The sequence below is a fragment of the Betta splendens genome, chromosome 8 (assembly GCF_900634795.4).
Source record: "Betta splendens chromosome 8, fBetSpl5.4, whole genome shotgun sequence".
Taxonomy (NCBI): Eukaryota; Metazoa; Chordata; class Actinopteri; order Anabantiformes; family Osphronemidae; genus Betta; species Betta splendens.
Window position 1 is genome coordinate 6,126,886 of NC_040888.2, and position 20,968 is coordinate 6,147,853.

Consider the following 20,968-nt stretch of genomic DNA (forward strand, 5'->3'; position numbering starts at 1 on the left):
TTATTGTTATATATTTGTAGTTATCACATTAAACAATCGATAACGAAATTTCGCTTGTAGGCGGAATATACTTTAGTTCAGGCATTTTTAGAGCCACCTTCGGGGGGGTCCTTAACACACCGCTTTGTTTACTACCACGTCACCAGGAAGTACATCCCGGAGCGTCCAAATCAGAATGTTGCGACAGGTAATCAGCCCTAAACGTATAATTCTGTGATTATTTAGAAAAGAGTAGTTGCTGAAAGTGGCGAGACGCTTTTTAAAATATATTTTAGGCATGAGAGGAAAGTTGTACATTAATTGGTACATTAGCTGTAGCTTTGCCTGCTAATATCTTTGTTATATTATGCCTTCAGGACTCCCAAGAGGCTCTACTTTTCGGCGACGAAGAAGAAAATGCCAAACAAAGAAAGTCTCGAATCAGGTGAGACCTGCAGCTTTTGTGGTCGTAGGTATTACTAACCTTACCAATTGTCCTGTTTTCTTACCAACTGTGGTTTCAAACCGAATACGACGAACGTCTGTGTTCCAGACATCCCGTGGCATCATTCTTCCATCTCTTCTTTCGAACAAGTGCGATCGTGGTCTACTTACTGAGTGACATCATCAGCTCCCGTTTCATTGTTTGTATGGTCACCATCATCCTTCTGCTGTCATGTGACTTCTGGACAGTCAAGGTGAGCTGGACAGGACAACTATGCACATTTATAAAATTAATTAATTTATTGATTGATACGCTGTGTTATAGAATGTATCTGGTCGACTGTTAGTGGGCCTTCGCTGGTGGAACCAAGTGGATGAGGATGGAAAGAGCCACTGGGTGTTTGAATCAAGGAAGGTAAAAGGCATTTGCAATTGAGCTTTATTCATAACACATCATTAGTAGAAAAAAACAAAAAGTTTTGTTATATGCCATTATGTCTAAACTGGAGACCACTGTACATAGATAATATGATCCAACACAAAGTGTCCAAGCACTAACCCTTTAGTGTTTAATTCTTTTATTAATGGAATGAAATGAAACCCTGTTCGCTTTATTCACAGACAAACAACCCAAGCACCACTTCCAGCGCTGAGTCTCAGATTTTCTGGCTTGGACTTATCCTATGCCCAATCTTCTGGGTCATCTTTGTTTTCAGCACTATTGTCTCATTTAAGATTACATGGCTGGTAAGTTGAGTTCCAAAATCTTTATGTCGAACTGAATAGCTGCTTTGTCTGATTCCCTTTTGTTGTTTCAACCCCACAGGTCGTGGTAATAATGGGGCTGGTTTTACAATGGGCCAATTTGTACGGCTATGTCAGATGCAAAGTGGGTGGAAAGTCCAGTTTGAGACACATGGCAAAGAGCTACATTGGTGTTCACATTTTAAAACAGGTAATAACAATTGTTATGCCATAATTGTGTTTGTGTCTCAACATGATGTGGTAATATTTCTGTTTCCACCAAAGGCCCTGAAGACAACAGAGGGATCTTGAAATTGAAGACAATGAGGATCTATTTGATTGAGATATTCTGTTCCTGTTATACGGTGGCTGGTGTTCACTGGTGGTGGGTTGTGGTTGAGTCCACTGGATTTATAAACTCAAGATAACAGTCTTCTATCTTTATGGAATTTTTTTGTTTCAGGGGGTTAAACTTCATTTACTTGCTTTAATAGAGCCCAGTCAGACGCAGCAGTTTTACTGCTTCAAGGTAATTGCGAAATGAAAGTTTATTTGATACTTGTAAGGTGAAAAAAAAATATTTTTAATACAGCATCTAATTAAATATTCAGCTGTGAAAATGGAATTTAGGGAAAACAATTTGTTTTCATGAAGTTTGAAATATTTTGTAATGTGGGCTACTTAAGTGTGATTTTATACTAAAATCAGCCTTTTACTAAAAGTAGGACAATAAAGTATTGTTCACTGCAAATGTTGTGTTGTTAAATATTATTTGTCAATGTTTTTGGCAGTTTCTGTTTATGAGCCATGTGAAGTTGTTGATGCTTCTAATACAGTAACGTAGACTTCATTCCAGCTGAAGTGGATGAATTACTCACTAGATGGCAACAGGGGGCCAGTGTTTATATTCTGTGCCCAACATGTTTCCATTAACGTTTGCTTTTTTAATCCATTTAATTAAATATTACACATTATGCAAGAAATTAGTAAGTACACATCAGCAAAACTCAATAAATGACAGTATTATGAAGGTGAGGTTAAACACATGGCACAAATGCCCTTTGTCTTACCATTAAATATTTATCTACAGTCTTTATCAAGAATTAAGAACCTGAATGCAACATGCAAATCTTGTTCAGTTAATCATAGTAATCAAACCAGAATATAAAATGGTCAATATTACAAATATGTCTGACCATAATGTACATCATGGCACAGAAGTACACAGTGCCACAAATGGAATAGAACCAGAAAAAGACAGTGTCTATGTTGTGGGCTAACCTCTCATATTTGGCACTTTTCACCTCCTTTGCACTTAAAGCTTCCAGGAAGTTCACCACTTTTCTGAGCATTTGAGCGTCCTCTTCTGAGTCTTTCAGCTGAATGACATTAATATTACCTAACAGGGAAAGAACAAACCATCAATCAGAGGTCATTTTCGTTTATTTCACTTTCAAAATGAACTTACAATTGTCTCAATGAATGAGATTTCCTCACCTGTATCTTCATACTTGTTTCTATTTTTCCTTAAGAAGAAGAAGACACTGCCATCGTTAGCCACCCGTGTCATCACCAGGGACTCCAGCATGCTCACCACCAACAGGACCAGACACACACAGAAGTGGCCCCCTGCAGTGCAGACCATTAAACAGCTGACACCCTTTTATTAAGTCACAATTTTGTTCCGTGTTAAACAAAAGGTCACTCACTGATGACGGGGCTGCACTGGCTGTCTCCAGGCAGCTGGTCGTTGAGGATGCTGAGGAACATGGTGAAGCTGAGCACCAGAGTGACCTTGAAGCCGTTGCGCTCGCCGCCTTCCAGCGGCAGAGCGAAGCTGATCATGTCAGCCAGGATGATCAGAATACTGGGCAGCATTAACGTGATGAAGGGGTTGGAGGGCTTCATTTTCAGCATCACCTGGGGAACATAGTAGGTAGAACTTATTATTTATTATTCATTAAGTTTTCATTTATTTAATATTATTATCTAATAATACATTGCTTTAGGTGAATGATTTCCTATGCTAATTATAAAAAAAAGGCCTGTTCAGAAACTTACCATGATGTAGTTGCGATCTTCTGAAACTTGTAGCAAGCTTGCTGTCTCTGTTTCCCAATCTCCATGTGAACCATCACTAATGTCCAGTTTACCAATTGTCAACTGTGTACCGCACCCTGCATGAAATAACATCGTGTCAGCCATAAGCAATGATTTTAGTATGATTTAGCATCTCATCATTGAAGAAGACTAATCAGAATGTGATACAAGCAATGCAAACTGAATTTAATGTTTGTTTGTGAGTGATCGGCAGAGCTCACCGTCAACGCTCCACGTCTGGATCGCAACAGGGCACGAATCAGCGGCGAACGGGTAGTTGAACATGTTGACTTCACAGTTCACGTCCGCATTAATGACCACCGTGTGTATCATGGTGCCGTTGCTGTAGAGCAGCAGGTCAGACGACGTGTCCTCGAAGGTGGTGTCTAGTCTGCGCGGGCAACGAACAGCACGGAACAGGTTTGAACCTGGAGCATTGAAACTGTGCTGCGACGTGGAGGCTTCTATACGCACGCGTTTGTTATGTGGAGCTTTGGCGTCCAGACACTATCCACGGGCAGCACCACCATGGTGTAATTATAAACAGACGTGTTCCATCTCAGATCCAGGTCTGTCCATATCTGTGGTGTGATTTAACATTACATATCAACATTGGATGAAACCTTTAACCATCAAAAGTGTCTTTTAGCTTACGAGTGTGGCCTGCAGGCGGGTATTCAGGCGGAGACTCTTAGTGTCCTGCAAAAAAACAAACCACACAATTAATCTAGGTAATTAAACAACTACTGTATGTTATGAGACACAAGATGAAGGCGTTGTGCATGGCAGGACTTACAACGGACACGGTCTGATACTCCAAATAGGGCACGTACACAGGCTGGGTGCAGTTCTCATTCTGCGGCTGAGACGTGAGGTTGTAGTTTATCAGCTTTTCAGCCAGACACCGGCGACTTCTGCAGCTGTCATCACAGCTTCCACCTATAATTGGAGATGAATAAACAGCTGATCAGTCAGTTACATATATATTAATCATGGTTCTGGTGGACTCACCTCCTGCTAACACGTTGAGTATGAAGACAGCCGTGCCCGGGCCGAGGGCAGGGAATCTCAATAGTTCCAGAAGCATCGCTGCAGCAAGTCAGGCCGTCAGACTTCACGTGTGACTGCACGTTGACTGACAGCAGCATCCATCTCTTTCTGCCCCTCTTTATGCTTCAACCTGACAGGCCACTTAAATAGACCCTGGGCTGGGATGCGCATAAAGAGGCAACGCGTGAGACATTCTATGCATGTAATAAAACGCTGAGTGTACCTGTTTGTTTAGCGGCTGTAGCTGGCTGTGCTGCTCTGCATCACAATGGGACAGCGACTCTCGTGTGACTGGGCGTCATATCAATAATGTTTACCTGGGAGAGTAAACCCAGTCACGAACGCAGCACAATGGTCTCTTCAAAGAATGGTCAATACAAGCGCTGTTTTAACAGCTGGATAGTGAATTTAACATTTTGTTTGGTTTGTTGTTTTTGTCAACTCCATGAATAGTTTCACTCACACGGTCGTTATATAATATGAATTAAAAATTGGGTGTAAGAAAATCTCCATCTTTTTGAATAAGGTGGAGGTGGTTGTTGTGTATAATATGTAATTAGCCCTTTATTAAGCAAACCACAAAGGATAACAGACATATTGTTAATGTAGGAATGACACTTGTTTTTGATGACACGTCATATTTTTGTGCACAAATCCATTCAGTGTTTGAAGAGTTTAAGTCTTGACCGTAAGGAAATGTGTGTTATCTTGACTGTTTCCCTTCCTGTCATCCATGATTGACCCACTGAGTGTTTCCACTCAGGTCCCACCTGGGTTCAAAGTTGATTTGAGTTTGTACCAGCAAAGGTCAAGGCCGCTGTGACCTTATGTCCGTCCTATTTGGAATGTCTCAGGGACGGCTGGAGGAAAATTCCACTCACTACCTACTACCACATATGATAGTTGGATTTCCTCTGGATTTGGCACATTAGGCAATTTCAGCAGTAACGCTGGACTGGAATCTTCCCAAAGTCGTACTTGTCACACTTGTCTGTGTGACTTATCTGTGCATTGACCTCAGTTCAAGGCACCACAGTGGCAGAAACCTTTAACTCTTCACCTCTTAAACTAAAGAGGCAGAATGTCCTTACTGACTCAACCTCAGGCATTCACTGACAATTGGCTGGTTGCCCATTTGTTACGTGACCATTTTAATGTCTTATCATGAAAATCACACGTCTAGTTTATTGTTCATGTGATAGAACAACCAATAATAATTTCTCTGCCGGTGTTACTTATACGGCTGCTTATTGCTGCCTGTAAATGACTAAATGATGACCTTATAAAAGGTTACATTTATTTCTCCCAGGAATGTCTCTTATCTTTGTCTTCACGTGTCTTGTTGAATAACAAACATGGTAAATTGTTCTTCTAAATCATTTGCATACATCTCTGTAATACTTTTAATTGCTTTTATGATTGCAATGAAGTGTTTTGAAAGTTAATGTGCTCTTCCGGGAAGCTGACACAAAGAAAATCTTTGTGCTGCTATTTAAGTTATTTATTAATCAAACATTTTCCATCCTGCAGTTCATGATCTTATGAAAGGCGGCAATGAACGGGGCAACGTCAAGAAGGTGAGGACGTTTTCTGTGCTGCGGAACGTCTTAAATATTCCGTGTTGTCCAATAACATTTTAGAGGGAAGTGGTTTTGTTTAGGTGAGAAAAAAATGGACTTGTTTGGGATCAGACCAGCCCCCAAAGGTCTGCACCTGCTTCCACCAGCAGCTGAAGAACCCACAAGGCACTTCATCTGGAGCGACGCATTATCTTATGCCTCGCACAACTGATGTTCACCAACACCTGCCTCTGACTTCTACTCTGACGTAAGTTCAATCTTTTATACTGCATGCACTTCTCTGCAGCTTCAATCAAGGGCTACATCACAAATTCACCAAGAATAGTGAAGCAGACATTTAACATGTTTAATTTAATTGTTTTGTCTATTGTGTCTATTACAAACATATACAGTATATAAATATTCTTGAAATCTAGTTTCAATTTCTCTGTTTTTATTCCAGGTTCTTCCTGTACTGTTTAGATATTTTAGTTTTACGAGAATAAGGAATGTTAGAGAGTATTGAGTAATTAAAGTAATTCTGCAGAATATTATAACCATAAATAATATAAATTATAAACAATATATTTTTAAATTATTCAATTAATAAGCTATTAGGATAAAAACCTGTATTTGTATAATAGTGTATATATTTGTGGCTAAAATCAATCAATTAAGTTACAAGAGACAATAAACACATACGTAAAAGTTGGTATCCACAAATTAATACCTGGATTTTAACCACATTACTGGTCTTGTGTGCTCTCACATAACATTACAAGTATTAGAAGCATCAATATTCTTTGTGCTCTCACTGTACTCTTGTATTTCTGCACTGAAGTATAAGGAAAATGAAATGCTTTGGCTCAGGAGGTAGAGGCTGCTGTGATGAAGAGGCTAAGAAACTGAACGTCAGGCTGTGCGTGGTGTGTTTAGTAATTGCTAGTCGTTGTGTGTAGGTAAAGCTGTGCAGTAGGTATCGATGAAACACATACAGTAAAAGACAAAGCTCCCTCTGTCATTAACAACTCTTCTTGTGTAAAAGTCCAAAGTGACATTTGTTTACTCTTAATTCTCAGATTTTAAATGTTAAGTCAATCAAAAACAGGCATGAATTAGCTTAGGAAAACATTAATCCCAGGCTATTTTTACTCCACCTGCTGCACAGAAACTTACAACTGATAAGGTGTCTTTCATCAGACTCAGATTAGATAAGTCCAGAACACAAAACGCGCTGCATCAGTTGATTCTACGAGCTTCTGAAACAAGGCGTGTGGTTAATGTTTGACGTTTGAGATAGCCCTTCAGATATGAAAGCTGTTAGCGGATAATTATTTACCTTCATAAGGACAAAAATAGCTTAATAACTGCATGGCACTAAGGGTCAGTGTGTGTTTAATTAACCAAGACGTCGCGTGGGAGGCCCTGCAGAACGCACTTGTGAATTTCACTTTGCTAAAACTCCAAACTACAGACGGAGTGGAACTAAACTTGTGTATCTGATCCAGAGCTTGGATCAATACATGCATCGATCAGACCTGCTGGACTCTGATCTTCTCATACTTGTGTGAAGTCTCATGCTTAATAAAGCACATGTGAGAAAACTGAATTCCATTTGTGTTGAAAGGCCAAAAGTCTGGATCCTTCCAAAGCCCTCATTCAGTTCTAGAGTGTTTAATTGTGATGGTGATTTATACTGAGTGGACGCAGCCTCCACATTAGGAACATAATAATTAACCAGTAAGAAACTCGTGCTCTTCAAGTACATTTTTCACACCCCAGAGCTGTTGGACCCTTCGCTGGGGACAGCCCAAGGGACACAGTGACCTCGGCTGCTCGCTCAGGCTTAAACAAACATATGTGCATTGTATCACTTTCCTCCTGTCTTCTACAGGTTTCCTGGTCAAAATGAGCACAGAGCTGGGTGCTGCTGACAGAAACTGGCCCACGATCCACACGCGGGCTCGGCCCAGTGGGGATGAAGGCAGGCGGCTGCGCTACATGCAGGAGGACGGCCGCTTTCCCGTGGTTTTCCAGAAGGCGCCCGGAGACTGGGTCCCGTACCTGATGGACATCTTCACCACGCTGGTGGAGATCCGCTGGAGGGTGATGCTGCTCATCTTCTCCCTGTCCTACGTTCTCACGTGGCTCTTCTTCGGCCTGTGGTACTGGCTCATCGCGTATGTGAACGGCGACGCCGACAAACTGGACGAGAGCCGCTGCGTGGCCAACGTCCGCGGCTTCACCGGGGCCTTCATGTTCTCCGTGGAGACCCAGTCCACCATAGGCTACGGGTACAGGACCACCACCGAGAACTGCATGGGGGCCATCATTCTGGTGACGGCTCAAGACCTGTTCAGCTGCGCCTTAGACACCGTCGTCATTGGCGTCGTTGCTGCTAAAATGGCGTCGGCTCGAAAGCGGGCTCAGACGGTCGGCTTCAGCAAGTGCGCGGTGGTCAACCTGCGCGACGGGGTCCTGTGCCTGTCGTGGCGCCTCGGGGACTTCAGAGGCAACCACGTCTTAGAGGGCGTCGCCAGCGCCCAGGTGGTCCGCTACGTGAAGCAGCCGCGTGGCTCCATCGTGGTGTCGTATCAGGACCTGAAAATCCACAACCAGGACCTCGTCCTGGCCACGCCGGTCGCCGTGATCCACAAGCTGGCGCCCGGCAGCCCCCTCTACGGCATGACCCCCGACAGGCCGCTGGGCGCCGACGTGGAGCTGGTGGTGTCCTTCACCTACAGCGGCGACTCCACGGGGACGCTGCACCAGACGCGCGCCTCCTACACGGCGGCGGACGTCCGCTGGGGTCAGCGCTTTCGCGACATGGTGAGACTGGGCGAGGGGCACTACGAGGCGGACTACGCGCTGTTCAACGAGACCACGTGGGTCCCGGTGCCTCTGCTCAGCGCCGAGGAGCGCGACAGGTGGAGACGTCCGGCGGGCGGCGCGGTCGCTCCATCTGTGCGGAGGAAGGGCCGATCCCATCAGGTGGACATTGACATCACCCCAGAGGCGATGCAGCACACGTATCTGTAGCTCAAACCATTAAATACGCATCAATTATTGGTGTAAACTGTAAATATATTTATATGTGACACTGTAGTGTAATGCTATGAATTAATCTATCACAGATATGATTGAATTAAAAACTATAATAAAACTTTAATAAAGTCCCTGTTTTTTTGAATGAGTACTTTTGGACACAACAGCACCATCACATCATCAACAGCATCATGTGTCGCCACTGCTTCTACTTTCTCTGCAGCTTTACATCGCCACCTTGTGTCCACTGATCACAATCAGTGTCCACAAACTAGGTCTACACCAGCGAACCCAACAGCACACGTCACTCATGAATTACACTGTCCAGGACCTAAGTCAGTTTGCTTAGTAACTTTGCAGCCCTGCAACCGGACGCGAATATCAGGCAGAAAGGAACAGTTTTAACATATAAACTCTAATTACAGTAAATGTATTATTTTAATTATCTCGAAAATTTGAAAAGCATTAATTCGTTTATTGAGACGTTTATTTAAATAATAGTACTCAGAGCGACTCATTTTTCTTGGGCCAACGTCAAGCGCGCGCGTCACTTTGAGAAAAGGTGACTTTGATTCCCGACAGATAATATAAAACCTCCACCTGGGCTCGAACGGGCTGACGAGCGCTGCGGCTTCCTATTGGTCGGCTCTGCCGCGGGGGCGGAGACAGGCACGCGTATTTTTAAAGTCTGTCACTGCAATGACAAACATCTTCTTCGGTGTTTGCCGGAGAGGGTTATGGCACAAATAACAACAACAGACGAGCAAGGTTGAGGTGGAGCGACTAATGAGCAGCCGGAGAGAGGTGCGCGGGCGTATGTGGCGCACATGGGAGTAATGACACGCAAATAACTGCGCTGCACGGACCAACAGGTAGGTAAAACAAGCATTTATGTCTGATTCACGAGTGACGAGTTTAAGATTGTGAAACTATAGTTTGCAATAAGTTGTGCAACAAGGTCAAAGTGTATTATTATTATTATTATTAATAATAATAATAATAATAATAATAATAATAATAATACGGCCTTTGGAGGCTGCAGAATGTTTTTACCCCGTCCTTGATTTGCATGAGTTGAATTATGTGATACTTCTGTAAACTAATAAAGTTTAAGTATACATCAACAATCCCAAAAGACATTTTGCAAATGTACTTCAGTTCATACACTGTCATAAACCAATAGACGGAGGCCTGTACGAGAAGCTATACTATCTTTGTCGTAGTTATTGATTTGTGTAATAACAAATAGAGCAGCTTTATGTAACCAGTTTCCATCCGCTTCGGCTGCTGGGCCCAACCGAAAACACGTGTGAAACACAGAGTCACAGGTTGTTGAGTGTCTGGAAAAGTGCGGCAACCTGCAGCACTTAGGTGATGTGATGTGGAGAAACTGTGACTAGGAAGGAGCCCAAGAAGCTGCTGCTTCATCATAGCATAAACACCACAAATAAGAACTTTGGTATTTTGTTGTGTTGAACAAAAGGGGGCAAATGGCTGGTTATAGGTAACTGTATGATGCCCCTTTTAAAAACATCATTTATTGAAACTTTTTAATACAAATAAGTTAGAAGTGGTGAATGTTGCATTTTAAAAATACATATAGAAAATCACTGAACCCCATGAAGACTCTTCTGACAGGGAAGAGAGTGTGTGACAGGTCGAGCCAGCAGTGACATCATTCGTCACAATCAAAGCACGCAGGGGGATTTAGGACCACGTCCTGCGCATCTTCTGCCACATAGCACTTGACCGCATTTAGAACAGGCAGCATTTGGGGAATGGGATAAAATGACTTACGACGTGTTAGTGAAGTGTTAAAGTTGTTTATAAAGGCAGCCTGAGAAAGAGGAGCTCTCAGGTCAGCGTTTCAAAATAAAAGCCTTTAATTGGTCTGCTTGTTTAGTGATTCCAGGCCTTTCCGGGTTCCAGAGTGGAGGTGGGGACTTGTTTTGGCACTAGCAGCGCATGTCTGGCTGAACGCGGCCTTTCGTAGCCTGTGGTGTTGGATTTTAATGGACCTTTCAGGCCACACACACCGAGTCGATAGCTTCTCTAATTTAGCTGTCCTTGTTGCTCTATTACATATGATGCAAGGTTACTGCCGCTTTCAGAGAAAGTCCCCCATCCTCTCTGAAAAGCTGCAAGGTTCATTTAATCCTATTACATGGCCTGGTGGACTTATCAGTAGCTGTGAATTACTTTTATATGCACGTTGCATTGCACTGACATGCAATGCCATAATTAGTGAGCGGGCGTTGGGTAGAATACGTCATAACTCCGTGCACATTCCCACAGACGTCTATAAAGAGACACGACTGGACAGAGCTGCTGTTTGGACAGTGTCATTCCTCCGAATCCTAGCGAGTAGCTAATTAATGCTTATATTAAGCGGGGTAAACGTTCATCCATGCATCCGTCCGTCCACACACGCTGATCTTGGCTCTGGTTCCTGCTATTTACTTTAAATGTCTTCTTCTCTCTGTCTGTCATTTCCACAGTCCCCTCCACTGATGAGGTCCAACGCAGCTGTCGGGGAGGAGTGACCAGCCCTCAACACTGGTGCACAGCCCCAGTCTCCCCTGATCCCTGCAGGAACCAGTCCTGGTGTCCACACCCTCTTTTTTTTGGCATAAACGTGTCCCCGGGATCATTCAAACCTGTTTCTCCAACGCTTCTACCAAAAACTTAGACTGTTTTCCAAAGCAGACCCGGCTCAGCCCTCCCAGGCGGAAGCGATGGGGAGCGTGCGGAGCCACCGCTACAGCATCGTGTCCTCGGAGGAGGACGGCATGAAGCTGGCCGCCATCGCCGTCCCCAACGGCTACGGCAACGGCAACGTCAACAAGCCGCACGGCGAGCGGCAGCCGCAGAGCCGCTTCGTCAGCAAGGACGGCCACTGCAACGTGCAGTTCATCAACATGAGCGAGAAGGGGCAGCGGTACCTGGCCGACATCTTCACCACCTGCGTGGACATCCGCTGGCGCTGGATGCTGGTCATATTCTGCCTGTCCTTCCTGCTGTCGTGGCTGTTTTTCGGCCTCGTCTTCTGGGTGGTGGCCCTCTGCTACGGGGACTTAGAGAACGAGTCTCAGATATGCGTTTCGAACGTGGACAGCTTCACCGCCGCCTTCCTGTTCTCGGTGGAGACCCAGACCACCATTGGCTACGGCTATCGCTACGTGACCGAGGACTGCCCCATCGCCGTCTTCATGGTGGTCTTCCAAAGCATCGTGGGGTGCATCATTGACGCCTTCATCATCGGCGCCGTCATGGCCAAAATGGCGAAACCCAAGAAGCGCAACGAGACCCTGGTGTTCAGCCACTACGCTACGGTGGCTATGAGGGATGGGAAACTCTGCCTGATGTGGCGCGTGGGAAACCTGAGGAAGAGTCACCTGGTGGAGGCTCACGTCAGGGCCCAGCTCCTCAAGTCCCGCACCACCGTGGAGGGGGAGTTCATCCCTCTGGATCAGGTGGACATTGACGTGGGCTTCGACAGCGGCATCGACAGGATCTTCCTGGTGTCTCCGATTACCATCGTGCACGAGATCGACGACGGCAGCCCGTTCTATGACATGAGCAAACAGGAGTTGGAGACGTCGGAGTTTGAGATCGTGGTCATCCTGGAGGGCATGGTGGAGGCCACGGCCATGACCACCCAGTGCCGGAGCTCGTACGTGGCCAGCGAGATCCTCTGGGGCCACCGCTTCGAGCCGGTGCTCTTCGAGGAGAAGAACTACTACAAGGTGGACTACTCCCGCTTCGACAACACGTACGAGGTGCCCAGCACGCCCCACTGCAGCGCCCGGGAGCTCGCCGACAGGAAGTCCAGCGCCTCCAGCTCCAGGAACTCCTTTTGCTACGAGAACGAGGTGGCTTTGGAAAAGGTGGAAATGGAGGAGGAGGAGGAGGAGGAGTTTGAGAGCGAGGAGAGCAAGCAAATCAACGGGGTGGAGGTCGGCGCACTTAAAGACACAAGCGCCGACGCGGCGTCAGACTCTGAGTGCAAGCTGGACACTTTGCCTTTGGACTCGAGACCCCTGACGGCCGAATCAGAGATATGAGCGCAGGGCAAGTAACGTTTGCTGGAACTTCGCTATGCAGGAGGAAATCCACACATGCTGAATACAGTGAAAGAAACTGAGGTCGCGCGAAGATGCTGGGATGAAACGAGGTAGATGCCTTCACCTAAACACTGTGCAGTCAGATTCTATGCACAGTAACTGACTAAATATAAGAACCTGAAGTATTTAGATTTAGGCTGCACAAAAAAGCTAATTGCTAATGAGCTGGACTCTTAGCATGTTTGCATAGTGTTGCTGCTCGTGTGGTTCCATGTTCCCATGGAAGATGTTTGGACTTTGCACTAGGCTCCCATCAACCCTGCCTCCAGTACAGCAACGTGGGTCTTAAAGGTCTCAGTCACTGGGAGGAGGATCACTCCGAGGTTGTGCAATACAGCTCAGCGGCAGCGGCCGAGAGCTGCGCCCTGAGCCAGAGGTTCCGAATGTTAAAAAGTGCTGCTAAGTCACACGACCCGGAGGCGCCGACGCGTTCCCTTCATCCCTCGCAGAGTCCGTTCTGAAGATCTGAAGGAGGAGATCTCAGACGTGGACGAGCACGACCCTCTCAGTGTGTTTCCCACAGCTTCAGCCCCCCCCCCCCACCATTACGTCCTCCCACCACAACGTCGTGTACATACAGTATATGCCAGTGGACTGCAGCTAACGCCCTCCTCATCCCACCGTCGGGCTCTGAGATGACTGTGATGTAGTGGCCTGTTGCCGTCAGCGCGGCATGAAGGATCTGGGCACGTCTTAGGTAATCGTATCATTTCTGAATGTGCCCTTGCTTTGTCTTATTACACACTGGGAACGCTAAGTTATAGTTCAGCAACAATCACTAATCCAGAACGCAGGTATTACACTTGACTTCAGTCTTACATAAGATTGAGCTTTGATGTGTTTTTCTTTTTTTTTTAATGTCTCTAACGTCAAAGGAAGGAAGTCTATTTAAACACTTCACACAGTTCTCCTGTCTTAGTTCTTTATTTTTCTACCAGAGTCCTCCCACGCCCCGGCACAAACCAGACACTGTACAGATTTTTTTATATTTTGTAAATTGTAATGCAGTTACTGTATGTTGATATGGCAGTTGTTGTTTTTTTTGTTTTTTTTTTTTAATAAAATCTATGAAAATCATTACGGAGTCGAAGCGTTGATTGTAAACAACCCGCTGACGTGCGTGACCTTTGACCCGCCGTGAGCCGTGCAGAGTTGAAACGCTCCCAGCATATTTTGCATTTCGACCCAGAATGTGTGACATCTGGAGCCGGCCGACGGTTTTAGCCGCGGACACACATGCTGCGCGTCTAATTTGGAACTGTGGCCCAAATTCCACACGGCTGGCCGTCAGAGCTCACGCCATCATTTACTATAATTCACCAAACTGACGCACTCCAGCGCTGTGGAAAACCCTCCGAGACCCTCATGCTATATCAGTCAGCTCCGCTGGAAGTCGTTTCCAGTGACAGCAATGGAAAGAATGCTTCGTCCCGTTTTTCCCCATTTCTTCCAGTAAACTGTGGAAAATAAGTGTATTCTGCTCAGAGGAGGATGTTAATGTTCTAATACAACCTTCCAATCAAATTAGACCTCAAGATGTCTCATATGAATTATATATGTGATTATAATCTGTTTATAATCTACAAAAAAATGAAGCAATATGCACAAAAAATTATTGTGACACACGAACCAGCGTCTAAATTTTGACACATTTGTCAGCAAATTTAGTTATTTTCCATTCACAGCTGCGCTCCGTCAGCATGAGACATAGTTGAGGGGCTCTATTGATCAGACACATCCGCAGGGATGCAGCGAGCCGGTTTGATTTGGTTCTACATAGGAAGCCGGTGCCGCCGCTGGGCTTTTTCCACATTAACCAATGAAACGGCCAGAAAGCTCCGGGTTGGGGTGAAAATCGGAACCGGCTCTTCTACCGTTTGCAAAGGAAGTTTTGTCACTAATTCTCATTAGGTCTGAGGCTGAGAAGCTGATGAGGCGCCGTCTGCTCATTCACAGCCACATCTCTCCCATCGCAGGGTTTATCACAACCGTCCTTGGGGGAAACGGGTCTTCTTTACTCTAATATCACAACCCACCCCGTGACACGGAGCAAAGCAGGAGCGCAGCCCGTTCGCTTGGTGCTGCCCGGGCTGTTTGAGAGAAATTGACAGGCAGCGCCAGCCAGAGGACGCCGTCGATGCTGATAATGACGCCTCTCGGACCAATTCCCCGTCCGCTAGCTCATCAGGAGGCTTGACCTTCACATTAGACCAACGTAAACATGAACCGCCCACGCTGTTTCCCTTGATTTATGAGAGGTGAAGGGTCATTGCAGGACACCCATTGGCAGGAAAGTTGACACAATCCATCGCACAGACCAGAGTGTGAACATAAACATACGATTAGTGGACGTGAAGCCATTTTCCTCTTTATCCCTTCTAACACCTCTGCCTTAACTCAGCGACCGTCATATGAGCGGATCATTTTAGAGAGTGTTAAAGTCACGGGAATATTTATTGGTCAGGAGGAAACGTAGGCCTTTTCCAAAAATATCGAGGAGGAGAAATATTAAGGAACATTTATGAAAGGCAGTAACTGAAAGAAACCTACAAGTGCAGAATATGCAGACAGCTAATTTCTCCTAGCGCACAGAAGCCAAAACAAGTCCCAGTCACGATGGCAGTGACTGATGATCAACGTCCAGTGGCATGAAGGAGGGGGGGGGGTCAAAATGCTGACGCTCGTCTGTCATCTGTAACTCACAGGGGGAGCGATCATGTTGCCCAAGTAGTGCAGAAATATATTGTGCGTTTCTCTTCTTCACATTCTCATATTATTGTTAAAATGTCCTATTAGCTTAGCTTAGACATGAATCTGATCACTTTGAGGAGGACTCACGTCTGATGCCGACAGCTGACGCACGCTTGGGCCCCACTGTTTCTGTTGGTGGAGGGGATTCCTGGCTAGCGACGGAGAATCCCCCCCCCCATCACAACACCGAGGCCCCTCTCCTTCTTTTAGTTGCTGTAGCTTCCGTTCATTTTAACTCTCACATCTCGTCATTGCGACCAGGTCAATGTGTCAGGTGGAGAATAAGCGTCTTTGAGCCTCGCTTCTGAACGTATTTACCTTTATTGACACGAGGTCACGCTTCTCCCCGCGCACCTGCTCACACCCGTTCCGACGCTGCACTTGACAGCCGAGCGTCCCATGACCCCCGGGGGAGGCAGGTACAATATGTTGGACGGGATTCAGGCTCTTTCCATCGCCAGCCGCTGAAAGACAACGTGCGTCTATTCGGCGTGGGCGCGTCCGCTCTCCCGGGCGGCAGGAAATGCCTCCAGCACATAGCAGCTTGCACTTTTTTTATTGACACATGCGCGTCTGCAGTTGTTGCGACGGCTCTGCTGACGTTGATCCTTCTGCCTGTGGCCCCTCTGTCCTTGACAAGCCCACCCAGAGCCAGGAAACTCAGTTGATACCCGCTTTATTCCCACAGCTGGCTCTCGACCAGCGGCACCTCCGCCTGGAAGAAGGCGTTCCACTTCCTCGCCCCTCGAATCCTCGAATGGATGCCGTCGCTAAACCACCGTCTTTCAGCAGAAAACGCAACCATCCAGTGACCAATTGCTCTTTTTTTTTACTGTTTCGTCAAGTAAACAAAAAAAAGAGTGTCAGAATCACGAGTGATTTCAAAGACGGACAACTGAGGACAGGGGGTATTTGAGAGCGGCTTGTTTGTGCACAGCTGAGGAGACACCGATACCGTTGAACTGCGTCCAGGCCTCCGCTGATAAAGGTTACCACCAAACTGGTCTTGCCAGTCAGCCACTATGTTTATACACCGAAGACCACTTTATACACCGACTGCCACTGCGGATCCCAGAAGGCTTATTTATGACCGTGGAGAGCGGCCAAGCTGGCGAACGCCGCCCAGCATAATGGTGGTTCATTATTTTTGATCGTAACTCAACACTTTCGCGCGTCGCTCCAGCTGTTGGAGGGACGCAAACGCACTGTTGTTTCTGTGCCTGCGAAGGAGAATAACAGCACACTCGGCGTCTAGACACGTGGACGCTGGATGGAGTCATTCACGTCCTCTTTTTTTGTGAATGGGGCTCGTTCCACCAAATGCCTGACGCCTCTGAGCGAAGCAGCATTCACACCTACTGTAAAAAACAAAATACAATAAATAGAAATAAAATACAATACAGGTTATGATGAGAACAGCTTTTATTCCTGGCATTTATTTATTCTAGGATATAATATATAGATATAGATATGATATATGTATATATAATTTTTTTTGTTGCTCTTATTGCTCTTATTTAGGCCAAACTTTTAACATGGGACTGTAAATTAGCCTCTCACAGTCCCATCAATCTACTGTAGCTAAAGTCCCGGAGGATCAGGCATCTGGGAGAATCTGTCCACCGTTTCCAATGCCACTCGGCATCAAGAGTCATTCTGCAGAACAAACTGTAACATCCACAATAAAGCATCGTCTTCAACCGGAGTGTTTGAGGTGAATTTACAATGTGCTTCACCGGTGCATTGAGTGATGTCAATAACAGTCGTGTCGTCGTGCACCCGTTAATCACAGGGGGCGAAGGAAGTGGAGGGCAGCAACGCACGCACAGAACGGGGGCAGAAGGCAAAGCGAATGGGATCATCCTCCTCCTCTCCTCAAATTTAATTCACACGGAACGAGATTAGAGGATCCAATCAGTGGTGACATTGAGCCTGGCACCCAGTGGAACGGGACACCAGCGTGGCGTAATCATCCTCATCCACTCCTCTGTGCTGCAGCAAGCCAATCAAATCCCCTCCAGACAAAGCAGATGGTCGAAATCATCTTTTCTAGCCGCGATTACGGCGGCTTCGGACCGTTCGCCGCCGCTGCTGTGATGCTTCTGACGCTCGGCTGCAGGGATGCTGATGCTGATGCTGATGCTGATGCTGAGGGTCCCTGGGATCTCAAGCCACCTGAACCCAAAATGCTCAGATGAGGTCTAAGATGACCAGGAAATCGCTTCCTGTGCCGCATGAATAGTCTTAAAAACACCTAAACAGAGACTTTTATTTTGAAACTTGACACATGTGCTGCTAATAAGCAAACAGCTACTTCGCTCTAAAAATATCAAGTCATTTCTTCTTTCCACTCAGAATGCAATCTCTCCTAACAAGGAGATTATTCCTTACGTCACAACACAATTTTCTCCCGTCCTGAGATTACAGAGGTGGCTTATGCTCGGTTTAAGCAGGTCTGCCGTAAGAAAAAACAATGCAGCACAAACTGTGCAGAAGACCACACGTGACTGGAGAAAGCGCTGCTGAAATCAATGCAGACGGCAATTTAACAAGTGCAGTCGAGATCAGACGACACACGCATGAGCGGTTCTCCGCAGCGGTCTAATTAATGTGATGTAGGCGAAGCACACGCGTAACTGAAGCCACCTCGACTGTGGTGGAACAATGAAAACAGGACAAGATCTCCGTGTCCGGCGACGGGAGCAGGTAACAAGAGAGGAGAGCCGAGCCCCGTCGCCGAGGAGGCTCAGCGTTACACCTGAGAGCTCAGGTGCTCAGCGGCGCTGTGCTCTGATCGCTGGACTTTCCTTATTTAACACACAATTTGCATGAGGACACGGCGATTAAAAGTCAAGCAGCTGATGTAGAGGCATGAAATGAAATAAAGGAGAAGATGGAAGATGAGTTGAAGCCAGACTCAGGCCGAGCTGCTGCGAGTGTGTGCGTGTGTGTGTGTGTGTGTGTGTGTGTGTGTGTGTGTGTGTGTGTGTGATGCTCCTGCCTTGCCAACGTGAAAGATTAGTTTAAAAAACGGGAGACAAAACATTCGACATCATCCTTTTCCCAGAACCTGGGATTATTTGTCATTTAAATATTGGCAGACTTGGAAATAATCTGGACACAGCTATTCAAACGCTTCGCCGGGTCTATTTCAGGAACAATACGTCATCCTGTGCACAAGGGACAATTACTTGTAATTGCTAATAAAGTGGGGCTCCAGTAAAACCAGTAAGAAGCAGGACAACCTGCCTGGAAGTAGAAGTGGAAATAACCCGACTCACTCGCGCGCGTTCCTTTTGCTGCGATGAAGCATCGTGTCGCTGATCCAACCTGGCAGCCCTTCTGACAGCATGATGTCAACGTGTTGAAACTGTATGAAAACACTCTCAGAGGGACAAAGTGATCTGACATCGCCTTTAGACGACTACCAGAGGTTTCTGAGGCCAAGTGTCAGGGGTCCGGTTCTTTTTTTGGTCCCGGCTGCTTCGCATTAACAAGCGCAGACTCGCAGCGAGGGCCGCGATGAGGAGCGTCTCTCTTCACTCGCTGTCACTGGGGACCAGTCTGCTTCCACTGGATCAGCTCCACTTCCACTGTTACAGGTGTGGGAGGCTGGAGAAGTGGGGAACGAGGGGCCGTTAGGACCATCAGAACCATTAGGACCATCAGAACCATTAGGACCCGCCTCATGCCTTCATTGTGTGCAGCCTGTGCAGGCTCGCTGCTCATTTACCCCACCGCCGACCACAACACAGCTGATAGATCAATAGATACTTGTCAGTAATGCAGGAGGTCATCGATGGAAACACGTAAACACATTTATGTAATCACGCCGATACGAGGACTTTCTTCCACTCTTTCTTCTGCGCTGGCTGAAAACGAGCGGACGGACTCTTATCGCACACACACAAAGAAGCGGGAGCAGAAAGTCATCACTGGTTATTTGACCAGCAGATTCAGCTGCCTGGAGGTGTTTGACAGCAGAGGCCGGTCCCACTGCAGCTGTTGGGCCCGTTGACATCAGCTCGCGGCTCTTCTTCTGCGGCAGCGAATGCAGCGATATTACGTTTCACCTTCTTGGCCCGTCTGCGGCTTTAAATAGACCGGACGTTAGAAATGGGGCCGTAAACATGCAGGACGCCCTTGCTCGGCCTGCAGCGTCCTACCGCGGATGCATGCGTGTTAAAACGCTCAGTCTGTCATTACGGTCACCGCTGTGCTTCGTGCCGACTCCAGCATTTCCCACTTTCTCACAACTGGCACTATGGCAACAAAAAGAGCTGAGCATCTCTCCTGTTTCCTGTTTTGATTCTCATCGGTGTCTGGACAGTTGCATTGCAGCGACACGGGTCCGAAGCAGCAGGCGCTGAAACAAGGGCACGCAGATCCCCTTTCAGGCTGCGCTCCGGCGCCGTGATCGGGGATGGACGCGCGCCACCGGCGTGTCAGAGTTTAATTACAGCACACTTTAATCCGGGCTTAACTTTCAGATCTATCCAGGTATCACCTTTGGGCAGAGCGTGCACAGAGGGGCTGTTTAAGCACAAACCCAGCTGGTCGCAGACGGAGGCCAGATCTTCTCCAGCCGCCGAAGGAGAGGAAGGTTCCGCGCCAGGATGCATCCGCTGCTTCCGTCCCGTCCCGCGCTTAATCCGGCTTTGGCCGCGCACGGGATACGCCGCACTCTGACCTCTCATCTGATGCCACGCAAATAAAAAAAGCTGAGTCATATCTATAATCCGCATTGTCAACTGGGTTAAGAAGTCTAGGAAGCTGGAAAACATACAGCGGCAGACATTTCCAAGCCACTGGCCCTTTTCATTCCCAAATGTTTCACCATAGTGTTATTATGTAATTGCCTCATACCGCACAAGCGGCTCCGGGACATTTTCCTCCTTGCAGGAGATGCATTCACGGACTACTGTCTGCTTTGAATGCAGTGAGCACAGTACTCCCCTCAAGGCTTTTCACGGAAGGCAGGAAGTCTACATCGGACAATGCAGAAGGACACATTAGGCCACACTGGCATTGCACTGTGTGAACATCGGCTTCTTAATAAAACAAGTTCTCATGTAGACGACCACATACTTTTACTTTAAAGCTATATTTCTGAAGTGAATCGGACACAAACAGAGGTTGTGACATAATAGGAACTTGTCTACAGCACAGAAG

The 20,968-nt window shown here is 46.6% G+C and overlaps 4 protein-coding genes and 1 long non-coding RNA gene across 8 annotated transcripts; 3 read left to right on the forward strand and 2 right to left on the reverse strand.

The window, feature by feature from the left end:
- The first annotated feature begins 71 nt into the window (after positions 1–71).
- On the forward strand, positions 72–1,918 carry zgc:112148 (uncharacterized protein LOC550424 homolog). The gene is made up of 7 exons (XM_029159879.2): positions 72–187; positions 357–424; positions 533–677; positions 749–838; positions 1,045–1,170; positions 1,250–1,378; positions 1,453–1,918. Exons 1-7 carry the CDS (start codon positions 176–178, stop codon positions 1,477–1,479), a joined length of 597 nt encoding a protein of 198 aa, XP_029015712.1. The 5' UTR covers positions 72–175; the 3' UTR covers positions 1,480–1,918.
- A 188-nt stretch (positions 1,919–2,106) lies between these two features.
- On the reverse strand, positions 2,107–4,413 carry LOC114860960 (5-hydroxytryptamine receptor 3A-like). The gene is made up of 9 exons (XM_029159880.3): positions 4,279–4,413; positions 4,064–4,206; positions 3,922–3,966; positions 3,742–3,848; positions 3,489–3,658; positions 3,229–3,344; positions 2,877–3,087; positions 2,665–2,796; positions 2,107–2,566 (listed from the first exon to the last, which is right to left on the reverse strand). The coding sequence occupies exons 1-9, from the start codon at positions 4,352–4,354 to the stop codon at positions 2,307–2,309; spliced, it is 1,260 nt and encodes a 419-aa protein (XP_029015713.1). The 5' UTR covers positions 4,355–4,413; the 3' UTR covers positions 2,107–2,306.
- Positions 2,608–9,044, forward strand: LOC114860957 (inward rectifier potassium channel 16-like). Of its 4 annotated transcripts, none has more exons than XM_029159877.3 (4): positions 2,963–3,099; positions 5,848–5,894; positions 5,978–6,144; positions 7,771–9,044. In XM_029159877.3, exon 4 carries the CDS (start codon positions 7,785–7,787, stop codon positions 8,913–8,915), a length of 1,131 nt encoding a protein of 376 aa, XP_029015710.1. In that variant the 5' UTR covers positions 2,963–3,099; positions 5,848–5,894; positions 5,978–6,144; positions 7,771–7,784; the 3' UTR covers positions 8,916–9,044. The 4 variants fall into 4 exon arrangements, with proteins under 4 accessions (XP_055366908.1, XP_055366909.1, XP_029015710.1 ...); XM_055510935.1 differs by having other exon boundaries at positions 6,009–6,144; XM_055510933.1 differs by having other exon boundaries at positions 2,608–5,894.
- Positions 9,045–9,647: 603 nt separating this feature from the next.
- Positions 9,648–14,100, forward strand: LOC114861067 (inward rectifier potassium channel 2-like). Its single transcript, XM_029160056.3, has 2 exons — positions 9,648–9,793; positions 11,420–14,100. Exon 2 carries the CDS (start codon positions 11,657–11,659, stop codon positions 12,983–12,985), a length of 1,329 nt encoding a protein of 442 aa, XP_029015889.1. The 5' UTR covers positions 9,648–9,793; positions 11,420–11,656; the 3' UTR covers positions 12,986–14,100.
- LOC129604487 (uncharacterized) lies at positions 13,886–19,394 on the reverse strand. The gene is made up of 2 exons (XR_008695405.1): positions 16,115–19,394; positions 13,886–14,502 (listed from the first exon to the last, which is right to left on the reverse strand). It is a non-coding gene; the product is annotated as an uncharacterized LOC129604487 (long non-coding RNA).
- Positions 19,395–20,968: the final 1,574 nt, after the last annotated feature.

What these genes read in the sequence shown, in the direction of transcription:
- LOC114860957 (XM_055510933.1), top strand. Translation starts at nt 7,785, where the DNA reads ATGAGCACAGAGCTGGGTGCTGCTGACAGAAACTGGCCCACGATCCAC.
- zgc:112148 (XM_029159879.2), top strand. An exon ending in GTGACTTCTGGACAGTCAAG is followed by an intron (nt 678 to 748) that starts GTGAGCTGGACA and finishes GCTGTGTTATAG; the next exon opens with AATGTATCTGGTCGACTGTT. An exon ending in GGGTGTTTGAATCAAGGAAG is followed by an intron (nt 839 to 1,044) that starts GTAAAAGGCATT and finishes CTTTATTCACAG; the next exon opens with ACAAACAACCCAAGCACCAC.
- LOC114860960 (XM_029159880.3), bottom strand. Translation starts at nt 4,354, where the DNA reads ATGCTTCTGGAACTATTGAGATTCCCTGCCCTCGGCCCGGGCACGGCT. An exon ending in ACTCAACGTGTTAGCAGGAG is followed by an intron (nt 4,207 to 4,278) that starts GTGAGTCCACCA and finishes CTCCAATTATAG; the next exon opens with GTGGAAGCTGTGATGACAGC. An exon ending in CCCGCCTGCAGGCCACACTC is followed by an intron (nt 3,849 to 3,921) that starts GTAAGCTAAAAG and finishes ATCACACCACAG; the next exon opens with ATATGGACAGACCTGGATCT.
- LOC114861067 (XM_029160056.3), top strand. Translation starts at nt 11,657, where the DNA reads ATGGGGAGCGTGCGGAGCCACCGCTACAGCATCGTGTCCTCGGAGGAG.